The sequence below is a fragment of the Indicator indicator genome, chromosome 38 (genome assembly GCF_027791375.1).
Source record: "Indicator indicator isolate 239-I01 chromosome 38, UM_Iind_1.1, whole genome shotgun sequence".
Lineage (NCBI taxonomy): Eukaryota > Metazoa > Chordata > Aves > Piciformes > Indicatoridae > Indicator > Indicator indicator.
The window spans coordinates 3,540,754-3,552,823 of record NC_072047.1 but is presented as its reverse complement, the minus strand read 5'-3'; the positions used below and the strand labels follow the sequence as shown (position 1 = coordinate 3,552,823).

Sequence of the window (12,070 nt, the reverse complement as noted above, 5' to 3'; positions counted from 1 at the left end):
TTAATGGTGTGAGGCTTTTGCACTTGGGATCATCCGAGCAGGAGCAAAACAGTTTCTGGTTTGCACTTGAGTCAGCATGGCTGTATGAAAACAGACGTGCAGCTGTGTCCTCCTCCTGACACTGGCATCTCTGGAAACCCCCCAGCTTAGGGCTGATTTGAAATGAAAACATTATGAAAACCTTGCTGAAGGTTAAGTTTGGAATTCTCATGCTGCTAAGGGACTCTGCTGCTGAGTTGTGCTCTGTGAGGAGCTGGATGCTGCAACTGTGTACCCAGCTTGGCTGTCTTGCAGAGGTGAGGTTCCCACTGAGCCTCTGTAGCAAAAGACAGGCTGGAATCCCAGGGAGGAGTGAATTCTGCCCAGCAAAAACTTTTGTAATTGCTCTTATATGATGGCTTTCCACAGGCAGCTCCAAATGAGACCCTGGCCTGTGCCAGCACTGCCCTTGGCTGCTCTCAGTGAGATCTCCATGCATGTTCTGGGTTCCCCTGAGCTGAGTTAGGCCCTGCTGTCTTCCTTTTCAGTGCACTGGCTGCCACTTGGGTCTACAGCATTATTTGTTTCTCAATGCACTTCTGGCTCCTCTCTGTGCTCTGAGTCCTTTGCTAACTTCTCCTTTGCTCCAGTAAACCAAATGTCTGCTCTCTGTCCTGGCAGATAGCTCCTGGCCCACTCTTATCTGCTGAGCCTTCAAGCTCCCTATCGTGGCCACACCACCACTGGTGTTGGCTCCTGCTCAGGGGTGATCTCTCCTCTGTCAAAACCTCCTCCTGCCCTGCTGTGCCAGAGCAGCCCACGTGGCTCCTCAGCCTGGCTCAGAAATGCTCCACAGGCTTTCAGGTTGTTGACTTTTGAACCTCCAGATGCATTTTATTTGTCAACTCTGTACAGCAGCACATGAATGTTACCATTTTTCACCTTGTGTATTTAAGATGCTTTTGGTGACTCAGCTTTTAGCTGCTTTGCAGTGAGACCCATCAGGATGCTACAGATACCCTTCATGCCTTCTTCTCTGGTTCTTTGGAGTTGTATATTCATGTAGGAGGAAAGTGATTCAGGTTTTCTGTCCTTCTGTGTACATTCTCCTGCCACAGGAGAATAATCACCATCACACCTTACAGAGGTAAAAAGGTGTAGAGGGGAAAAATGGTTTGGAGTTGTGATGCTGCTGTGTTTTGGAGTGGCCATGAGGAGTCACCATTTTCACACTTCCGGCTTTGTGGTTGCCTTTCTAGCTCTGAAATATCTTTTTTTTCTGCCTGGTTTCATTATTGGCTTTTTAAAACATATTTATTTACTGTCCCCTTACCTTCTTTCTATTTATTTTCCTTTTGTTTCCCCCCTCTGCATTGTCACCCATTTTCTAGAGACCAAATGAGAGGCTTAGCATGGTATCAGAGAGACCAAGAGAAGATGCAGTGGTGGAGGACACCCCGGTTAGTACAGCCACCAATTAACACTTTCTCAACATCTAGCATGTTGCTAATTTGGGACTAATTACACCATGGAAGCTTTAATCTGTGGGATAAATCTGTTGCTGTCTCTTTGAAACTCTTCATTCATCATTACTCCATCTAAACATCTCTCCTTGTACTGTATTTGTTGCTCTGGTTTATCCTCAAAGCAAATTCCTTAACTCGTGAAGCAGAAGTTTATTTGGGGTGCAGGGGGTTGCTGTTGTGTGTCCTGCTTTGTCACTGGCTGTCCTGTGTCTCTCCTGGCTCTGGTTTGGGGTGCAGGGGGTTGCTGTTGTGTGTCCTGTTTTGTCACTGGCTGTCCTGTGTCTCTCCTGGCTCTGGTTTGGGGTGCAGGAGGTTGCTGTTGTGTGTCCTGCTTTGTCACTGATTGTCCCTTGTCTCTCCTGGCTCTGGTTTGGGGTGCAGGGGGTTGCTGTTGTGTGTCCTGCTTTGTCACTGGCTGTCCTGTGTCTCTCCTGGCTCTGGTTTGGGGTGCAGGGGGTTGCTGTTGTGGGTCCTGCTTTGTCACTGATTGTCCCTTGTCTCTCCTGGCCCTGGTTTGGGGTTCAGGGGGTTGCTGTTGTGTGTTGTGCTTTGTCACTCACTGTCCCATGTCAGTCCTGGCTCTAGGTTATTCCTTCCTGTCATGTTTCTAAGGGATGTTTCTCGTGTGTTAAATTATGAAACCTCAGGGATAGCTGATGGAAAAAATAAATCCCTGTGGATATTGTGTGCATCTCTGACTGCACTAAATGGTCTCCTGTGGCTCTAAGCTTGCTCTTTCTTTGTAGGTCCAGCAGCTGCTGCCTTCTCTGCCCACACAAGCCACCCACGACATCAAGTTTCAGGTTGGCGATCTGGTTTGGTCCAAGGTGGGAACGTACCCATGGTGGCCTTGCATGGTTTCATGTGACCCCCAGCTTGATGTTCATACCAAAATTAATACAAGAGGTAAGAGAGGAGGAGCTTTGCCAGAGCTCTGTCAGGTGTCTGTAGCTGTTCCTCTGTTAACAGTACCTTCTCTTTGCACTCCCTTGGTGGGATGAGTTCTGCTTGTCTGTGTGCTGAGCAGGGCTCTTCTGAGCTGTGTAGAACTAGGACCTGGTAAGTGAGGGCTGCAGGTGAGCACAGCCTGGTGCACAGCTGTGCAGTGTTCTACAGCTGGTCTGAGAGGACACTGCTAGGTGAGAGCTGAGTGCTGCCTGGGTGAATTCACCTCCCACCTTCAGCTGGGCTGAAGCCAGGCCCTAAACTAGCTCAGCACTTCCAGCTGCAGGAGTTGAGTGATGTGGAGGAGGAAGGCATAAGCTAAAGCAAGCTGCTGACTGGGGTTTCTCCTTTGCCAGGTGCCCGTGAATACCACGTTCAGTTTTTCAGCAACCAGCCGGAGAGGGCCTGGGTGCACGAGAAGAGGGTGAGGGAGTACAGGGGACACAAACAGTATGAGCAGCTCCTGGCTGAGGCTGCCAAGCAAGCCAGCAACCACTCTGAGAAACAGAAGGTATGACCAGCATGAGTAGTGTGGGGTTGTCTGCAGTGCCTGTGTGAGGGAAGCTCTGGTGGGGCAGCTCTGAAGCTGGGCAGTACTTTACCCCCTAAAGTGCCTGTGTTCCACTGGCAGCAGTGCTTCTCACAAAGATAACAACAGTGGTTCCAGGCTCATGGCTTTGATGTGAAGGCTGAGCCTGCTTTGTGAGCTCCTCCTGATGGCAGTCATCCTGGGCATGAGAGATCATTTTACACCTGTAGTAGATTGGATACAAGGAAGGAATTTTTTACATTGAGGGTGGGGAGACACTGGCACAGGTTGCCCAGGGAGGTTGTGGATGCCTCCTCCCTGGAGGTGTTCAAAGCCAGGCTGGATGAGGCCTTTAACAACCTGGGCTGGTGGGAGGTGTCCCTGCCCATGGCAGGGGATTGGAACTGGATGACCTTCAAGGTCTCTTCCAACCCAAACCATGCTAAGAAAAAAATAAGGATTTTGGATGTAGATAAACTGGGGTTCATTCTGTGCCTCAGAATTAGGGGATTGGATATTGCCTCCTGTTCTTGCCTGCAGTGAAGCAGCCACTCAGGGCAGACACTTTTACTGCTGGTACAATCCAGCTTGAGTGTCTGCTCGTGCTGCAAGCAGAGCGTTCACTGCCCACCTTCCAAAAAAACACCCTGTTAAAGGGCCAGCAAACTGAAATCTGCTCTGAGAGATTTGACCAAGCTGAGGCTTGCATTTGAAGCTCTACACCTGCCAAAGCCTTCAGTGTCATTGACTGCTTCTCTCTGTTCCTTAAGATCCGCAAACCCAGGCCGCAGAGGGAGCGAGCTCAGTGGGACATTGGCATTGCCCATGCCGAGAAAGCCTTGAAAATGACTCGGGAAGAAAGGATAGAGCAATACACCTTCATTTATATAGACAAAGAGCCAGAGGAGGCTTTGTCAAAAGCCAAAAAGACTGCTGCTGCCAAACCAGAGAGCAAGAAGAACCGGCGGCCCAAGCCGGCCCCCAGCAGCCAGCCCGAGCACAGCAGCGCCGGAGCAGCGTCGCCGGCCGGAGCCGAGGGGCGCAGGCAGAGCCAGCGGCGCCACTCCAGCGTGGAAGAGGAGGAGCCACCTCCTGTCAAAATCGCCTGGAAAACAGCTGCAGCTAGAAAATCCTTACCAGCCTCCATCACCATGCACAACCTGGACCTGCAGAAATGCAACATGTCTCCGGTTGTTAAGATTGAACAGGTTTTTGCCCTTCAGAACGCTGCCGGGGATGGGAAGCTCATCGATCAGTTTGTTTATTCCACTAAGGTAGGTGCCTGGCGGGGGGAGGTGGCTCCTTTTTCCTTCATGAATTAGACAAGCCTTTCTTACTCTGCAGCTTGACTTTGTGTCCTTGAGAGGTGAAACCTACCCCAGGAGCCAGCTGTGACATGAGAATCTTGCAGTGTTGCTGGACTCCTGATTCCAGTGCACCCAAACATCTCCAGCTGGAGACACCAGTTTTGAGTGGTGGCCAAGGAGCTTCCTACAGATGGTCACGTTCAAAACATTGAAGTTGATGAATTTCAGCTTTCTAGTTGGAACTCAGGTTGCCCAGAGATGTGATTGAGGCCCCATACCTGGAGACAGTCAAGGTTAAACTTGATGGGACCTTGGGCAACCTGCTCTAGTTGGAGGTATCCCTGCTTGACTGCAGGAGGGTTGGACGGGATGACCTTTGAGGGTCCCTTCTGACCCAATGATTTCTGTGATTTGGAAAACAATCCAGAAATTCTCTGTAAATCTTAAACCCATTAGATTTGTAGAAAACGTGAGATGCCAAAACTGTTCATATTGTACTATAAACTGAACTACATTTTGTATAACAGCCTTTTAAATCGAGTTCTGCCTCCCAGCTTCCTTCAGGTGCACAGCAGCTTCTCAGAGTCAGTGTAAGGAAAAGGTTTAGGACTATTTCTCTGCCTCCTCATTCTGCCTTTCTACCTGGAGGGTATTTATTTCATGCTAAGTATTATAGAGAAGGTAATGTTTAGAAAAGTCCTTGCAATATGTTTTTGGTGGGTTTTTATTTTTCCTTGAGGGAGGGGAAGATTATGAGGGCTGGGAAGGTCTGCAGGGAAGCAGCTCAGTAGCAGCTCTCACCATGTGTGTGTTTCGTATTGAATGTTTCTGTTCTGAGGGTTAGGAGTAGATCAGGATGCCTGTTAACAAAAGCAGATCTAACTAGGTTAAGACAATCTCATTTTTGTTTGTTTTTCTTTCCAAGGGAGTTGGTAACAAACCAGAAATCAGCATCAAAGGACAAGAGAAACTCAACTCATCCTCAAACCAGAGAAATGAAAAAGCAGCAGTGCAGAATGTGTCCTCTCCTGAAACAACTTCAGGGTCGACAGGTAGGAGAAATTGGAGAATCCTTGTCTGAACTTGAATTGAAACACAAATCTCTCAAAGCTCACTGGTTAAAAGGAATCATCTTTCTGCTTGCACAGTGGCAGTACCGAGCGTGGCTGATATAGCACACGAGGAGCACAGGATGTCTTTGTCATGGGTTTTGGTCCCTCAGCTTGTAGTATCTGCAACTTAAGAGTACCTTTAAGTCATCAAATCAGGATGGTGGATGCCTTGTGGAGAGCAGGTAGCCAGCTGGTTTGGAAGACACTGGATGTATGTTAGCAGAGTGCTGGAATTGGGGGCCTGCACCTCTTGTGAAATACAGCTGGGAGCAGAGGAGAGTGGCAGTGGTGCAGTTCAGTGGGGGTAGCTCCCAGCTGAGTGCTTTCCTAGGCCTGGTCTGAGATCCTACATGACCTTCATCAAGGATGGTGACCATTAAATGGCTTCAGCTAACTCCAGCAGCAGAATGAGGTGGTGCTTCCTTCTGAAGGCATTGTAGGGACCTCATCCTAAAGTGCTGCGCTTTGAAGTTTCTTGTCTGTGGGAGAAGAAAATAGTGGAGCTGGAGACTGGAAAGGGAAAGCCTGGAGCTGTCTGTCTTAGGTTTAATTTGTAGTACAGTAGAAGAGAAGAATGAGAAAGGTCCACAGGATGAGTGCTTTCTAGGCTTGGAACAGGAAGCCAGTTTGGTTTTCATGTTCTGAGAAACAGCTGATGGGAATCCTGTGAATGCTTCCAGAGGGATTGGGTTCTTTCCAGCAGCACAGGTTTGTCTGCAGCGTGTCCTTTCACTGTCCTCGGGCAGAGGCAGAAACCCTTTGGTGAAAGGGTGGAGGTTCCTGAAAAGAGACAGTTTTGAGTCATCCTAACCCAAGAACTTTTCAAGTTCCTTCAGCCTTTACAGTGACTTCTGCTTTTTCAGCCCCACTTCGTACAGGCTGTGTGAAATCCACATTAACTGTTGCGTGTTTGTTGCTATGCTTGTAACCTAATCATGTCCTTGCTGTAGCCTCAGACATTCCTTGGCTATGGAAAAGGACCTTTTGGGTCCAGTAGGATGCTCATGGTATGGAAGACTGAATACAGTGCACGTGGCTAAAAACTCTCTTCTTGAGGAAACAACTCCTGTTGGAGCAGATGATCTCTGAGGTCCCTTCCAACCTGAGCCATTCTGTGATACGAGGCCAGGTTGGCTGGGGCCTTGAGGTCTAGTGGAAAGTGTCCCTGCCCACAGCAGGGGGTTGGAACTGGATGAGCTTTAAGGTCCCTTCCAACCCAAACCATTATGAATCTCTGGATGTGATGGGAACCTCTTTTCCCTCTCCAGGTTCAGTAGAAAAGAAGCAACAGAGAAGATCAATTCGAACCCGCTCAGAGTCTGAGAAATCCACTGAAGTTGTGCCAAAGAAGAAGATCAAAAAGGAGCAGGTTGGCTTCCTCCATGTAGAGAGTTAAAATATATTGTATTCATAAATGTTGTGGCTTTATATTGGTGCCTTTTTATTTTTTCTCCATGTTTTGTTTTTGGTTATTTTTAGTTTTGTTTCCCCTCCCCACCCCCCCGCATTGGGTTTCGTTTTGGACTATCCTTCATGAAATCCCCTCCCTGTCACTCCCATTGCTGTGACTCTGCTACTGCCACCTTCACAGTATCAGTCAGGCTTTGGAAACAAAAAAAAAGACAACTCACTGATGCAAGACTCCTAATGAACCTGCCACCCTTCCTCTTTTTGAGATTTCTGTTGTGAGAAAAAAACAAAACAAACAAACCAACAAACAACAAAATTATTTTTCTTTCAGTTGTTTCTATTTGATGGAATTGCCACCAAGGTTTCTTACCTTCTGCTCTTGATTTAGCTGCTGGTTTGTATTGAGATTTTTGGGGTTATTTTTGTTGTTTTGGGGTGGGTTTTTTTTGTTTGTTTTTGTTTTCTAGACTGATTTAATGCAATTGAAAATGGACTTTGAGAATTATTTTTAATTTAAAGCTGAATTAAGTCAGATGTTTATGTTGGCAGCAGCAAAAGAGACCTTCTGGGGTATACTCTTCTTCCTTCAGTAGATCTAACATGTACAGGGTGCTCCTTCAATCTGGATGTCAGATAGACAAATGTTGTTGCTTTCAAAAACACCATAGATATGGGATAAAATCCTGCATGGAAATGAGGAGGAAAGCTCAGAGGATGGACATTGACATGACAACTGAATACACTTTTTTTAACAAGCTTGTCAAAGTTGTTGGTTCTTTTCCTTACCTGCTTGATTGCTTTTTTTTTTTTTGCCACTCTTCACAGGGGCCTCTCCACTCGAAACCTGAGTGTTTTTATAGCAAGTATTTTGTAGTGTAGCTTTTTTATTCCAGGGAGGATTTTAAAAAAAAAAAAAAAAAAAGGGAACAGACAGGCTAAAGATTTATATGGGAAGGGGGAAAATTGTTTTATCTCTTAATTTATTCTTTGCCCTTGATGCTTCGTTTTGCACTTCAGAGATGGAAATTGGGACCCAGTCACTGATTTTCTTTTCCTGTTTTGCTTTGGATTTTCATGGAATCAGAGAATAATTTGGGTTGGAAGGGACCTTAAAGATCATCCAGTTCCAACCCCCTGCCATAGGCAGGGACACCTCCCACTAGAGCAGGTTTGCTTGAGGCCTCATCCTTGAACACCTTCAGGGAGGGAGCATCCACAACCTCCCTGGGCAACCTGTTCCAGTGTCTCCCTATGCTCACTTTAAAGAAGGTTGCAGCACTCATGGCTGTGCTCAGCAGAAATGCTCTTAACTCTGCAGAGTTTCTTGCTGAAACTTTAAAGCCACTTCTTGAACTTTAAAGCCACTTTAAAGCAACTTAGGTGTTGAGCTCAAGCTGCCCGGCGCAGTCCCTCAAGCTTCTCACCCAGGAGGTGTCGCAGCCTCTTCATTTTCAGATGAGTCCTTTTCTGTTTGTAAATGCTTTGGGGTTTTTTTTGTTTGTTTAATTTAACTAAAGGTATAAGAACCAACAATCTGAACTTCATGGATCCCAGTTAGCTTGGCTTGCTTCTAGCTAATGAAGACTGTGGATATGAAAGTGCTTTTCTCAGGAGAAGTAAATGACTAAAAAAAAGTTCGACTCAGCTGCACTGTAATGCTCATAACCTTTGAATGTATTAAGTTATATTAAACCCCCCAATCTACTAACTCCTTTACAGTTATGCAACAATATTTGTTACCCAAAGTCAAGTTTTTTTTCTTGCAACTGATTCCCAAAATTAGTCTGCAGCAGCTTGGTATAAAAAAAAAAATGATAACTGGAAAGCGAATTAATGGGAAGAAAAAAAAAAAAAAGAGACAGAAACCAAATGTTGATGCTACTGTTACAGTGACCAGTGGAGAAATAAAGTGATTGTTTTAGATTTTATATTTGTAATACCAAATGTATCCTCTACAAATCCTTCTATTGTATGTTTTTACCTCTTGTACAATGAAATAAAAGTATTTTTTAAAAAAATTAGAGAATAATCCTTAACTATTTGCCAAATGTTGTTTTCTACCTGCATCTGTAACCACCTTGTAAAGAAAGAACTTGTAATTCTTAACCTTAAAACCAGGATTTTAGGCACCAGCTCTTTCTTCTCTAACTGTTGTGCAGTCACCAAATTCTCTCCTGTTTACTTGGACCTCGGCAGAGCAGTTTCTAAACTTCCCCCCTCCTGCTGTAGGACCAAGGACTTGAGGCATTTTTGCAGGGTTGTGAACTTGCCTGCTTAGCTGTGTCCTGAGAGTGAAGCCTCCTGCCGTGTAGGGCCCTGCAACTGCCATGTAGGGCTCAGCCAAGCCGTGTGCAGGCCATGGCAGGTACCTTGCAGGGCTCTCCACAGGGAGCAGAGCCGCTGCCAGGAGCTGCGGAGCGCAGGGCGCTGGAGCGCCGTGAGCAGCCCTGCGCTGTGCCTGACTAACCCTGTGTCAGAGCTGCTGAGGGGGATGTGTGCTCACAGAGGTGTGGGGCTACCAAAGCATCAGGGCTGGCTGCCAGAGTGAACCCTGCTCCTGCCTGCTGGACATGGATAACGCATCCCTGTCATCTTCCTGCCCCCCAGGAGCCGTTGGGAAGGATCCTTTGCTAGTGCACGCCTGGCTGCCTTGGCCCCCGGCCTTCAATGTAGGCAGCTAGGACTGAACCCACAGGACAAGAAGGCTGACAGAGAGGAGGGGGAGGACAGACTACATCTGAGTTCAGAGATGCTAACCACTGAAATGTTTTCTTTTTTTTAATACTAGGGCTAAAAATTCCTCTGGTTTTAACTCTGGATTTTCCTATTCAAACAGGTTGAAATGGTTCCACTGACAGCAGTGAAGACAGGACTGCAGAAAGGTGAGTGGCACTGGAGTTCAGCTCCCTGGGCCCAGCAGCAGTGGGGTTTGTTCTCTCTAAGCTGTGAGGGGTTGATGCTTTCTGGTGCTGATTTGATTTCTCCTATGAGGGGTTTCTGGGGGGTTTGGTGGTGGTGTTGCTAGTTGGAAAGATGTTGATGAGCACAGAAAGTAAGTCCTGCACCTGGGCAGCTCTTGAAAAGCAAAATAAGTCTTTATGTTTTAGAGATGAGTGATGAAAAGTTAATTTCCTGAGGGTTTATCCTCTCTTATAGAACAATTCAGTAGCTTCCTCCACTCTGTCAGCATTTGCACAAGTTTGTCAGAGGGACTTCCTGGGGGTGGTTTTCAGTTAATTTTCAGCTTTTCAGAGAGAATTTAAACCAGCGTCCAGATTACAAACTGCAAACGAAGGCCAGCAAGCGGAGAACAGCTGCAGGCTGCCTCTCACCTTTCTTTTTGCTGTATTGATTTTGAAGCACAAGGTTGGGAAGCTCTGTTCCAACTGACTGTAGTGTGTTGTGTTAAGGTGCCAGCGAGATTTCAGATTCCTGTAAACCTTTGAAGAAGAGGAGCCGCGCCTCGACCGACGTGGAGCTGACCAGCTCGGCTTACAGAGACACCTCTGACTCTGATTCCAGGGGACTCAATGATGTCCAGGTAAAGGGACTGGTTGGGTTAACCTGGCAGCAGCAGCAGCATTAAGAAGCTTTCCAGCTGCGTGTTGCTGAGCTTGTGAATGTTATTCTCTACACATTTCATGTCTAAACAAACCTCAGTCTGTCTGCTGTGAGGATAAGCTGAGGGAACTGGGTTCAGCCTAGGGAAAAGAAGACTTCAGGGGACTTCCAATAGCTGAAAGGATCCTACAGGAAGGCTGCAGAGGGTCTTTTCCTGAGGGTGTCTGGAGACAGGCCAAGGGGAATGGTTTGAAGCTGAGGCAGAGCAGGGTTAGACTGGAGCTGAGGAAGCAGTTCTTCAGTATGAGGGTGCTAGGTTGTGAATGGCTCCTCCCTGGGGATGTTCAGGGCCAGGTTGGGTGAGGCCTTGAGCAGCTGAGTCTAGCTGAGAGATTGTCTTGGTTTTGACCAGGTCTGTCCCTTAGGACTCTTATCCTTTTTGGTCGTTGTGACCTTCTTAAAGGTACCTGAACCTTGAACCACCACAGAGATCTCTTAACACATTGAATGATCTGAATTAGCAGTGACATAAATTAGTTTTGGGGGTTTTTTTCAGTGTCCTTTGGAAGTGTCTTGTTTGAGTGCCTTGGATTTCTCCTCTTTCCAGGGTAGCTTTGGAAAGCGTTCAGACAGCCCTTCAGCTGCAGCTGATGCTGATGCCTCTGATGTGCAGTCAGTAGACTCCAGTTTATCCAGGAGAGGAACTGGAACCAGTAAGAAGGACAGTGTTTGTCAGGTAAGTGGTGCTGCTGGGCAGGAATACTGGAGTGCTAGAGGTGGATCCACCATTTCTGTTGGTGTGAACTTCCTCAATTTGCACTGCTTTGTTTTAACTGTGTCTCAGACACAGTATCAAGGCTCTTCTAGAAATGATTCCCAAACCCTCCTGCATGCCAGAAAGCTCAAAAGCCAGCAAGTGGGATCTAACCCAGACCTGCCAGCATAAGCAGAAAAAAGTAGATGCCATTTTCTGCTCCATTTGAAGATTCCAGGTGGTCTTTCAGGGTAGGGCAGAGTGAGAATTTTCCAATATTGTGGAGAGAAAATTCTGGAATCTTCTGACCACTTTGCTGGTCAATAGCAGAGGAGCAAGCTGCTGTGGCTCTTCAGCTGCACAAGGAAATGAGTTGTTCAGGTGGATGCTGCAGTGCCTCTCCTCTGTACAGGCCTGCACAGGGTGCTGCTCTCCTGCCTTATCTTGGCTCTGGAGAGATCTCAGCCAGTCTGAAATCTCTGGGTCTCTGGAGAGATTTCAGCCTCCTGAACCCCTGGCAGTGGCTGGCATTTAGGGCTGTGGGTGCCCCTGGTTCTCTGACTGGCTGTGTCTGCTTGTTGAAGATCTGTGAGAGCTCAGGCGAGTCGCTGGTGTCCTGCGAGGGTGAATGCTGCAGTGTCTTTCACCTGGAGTGTCTGGGCCTGAAGTCCATGCCTGAGGAGAAGTTCATCTGCAGTGAGTGTAAAAATGGTGAGTGGCTTCCTCTGCCTGAGCAGCAGGGAGGGATTTCCCTTCTGCTGAGCAGCCATCTAGTGCTCAGAGCAAGCAGAGGTGGCAGTTGCTTGGCTTTGGCTCTGGGTTTGGGTTCTTCTCTTACTTTCTTAGCCTCTGAGACCAGATTCTCATTTTCCACTTAGCAAGAACCTGGTGAGGGTGGAAAAAGAATCAGGAACTTGGATGTTAACAGTGATGACACCAGTGCTGTG

At 47.2% G+C, this 12,070-nt stretch overlaps 1 protein-coding gene across 1 annotated transcript in view; it reads left to right on the top strand.

Annotated features, from left to right (window-relative positions):
- NSD3 (nuclear receptor binding SET domain protein 3) overlaps positions 1-12,070 on the top strand; it is a 32,273-nt gene that overhangs the window by 3,342 nt on the left and 16,861 nt on the right. Inside the window, exons 2-11 of the mRNA XM_054396718.1 lie at positions 1,371-1,439; positions 2,252-2,411; positions 2,807-2,961; positions 3,750-4,253; positions 5,212-5,338; positions 6,667-6,767; positions 9,645-9,690; positions 10,219-10,349; positions 10,977-11,105; positions 11,708-11,834. Of these exons, the coding sequence (XP_054252693.1) occupies positions 1,371-1,439; positions 2,252-2,411; positions 2,807-2,961; positions 3,750-4,253; positions 5,212-5,338; positions 6,667-6,767; positions 9,645-9,690; positions 10,219-10,349; positions 10,977-11,105; positions 11,708-11,834 (1,549 nt within the window). The remainder of the gene's footprint in view (positions 1-1,370; positions 1,440-2,251; positions 2,412-2,806; positions 2,962-3,749; positions 4,254-5,211; positions 5,339-6,666; positions 6,768-9,644; positions 9,691-10,218; positions 10,350-10,976; positions 11,106-11,707; positions 11,835-12,070) is intronic.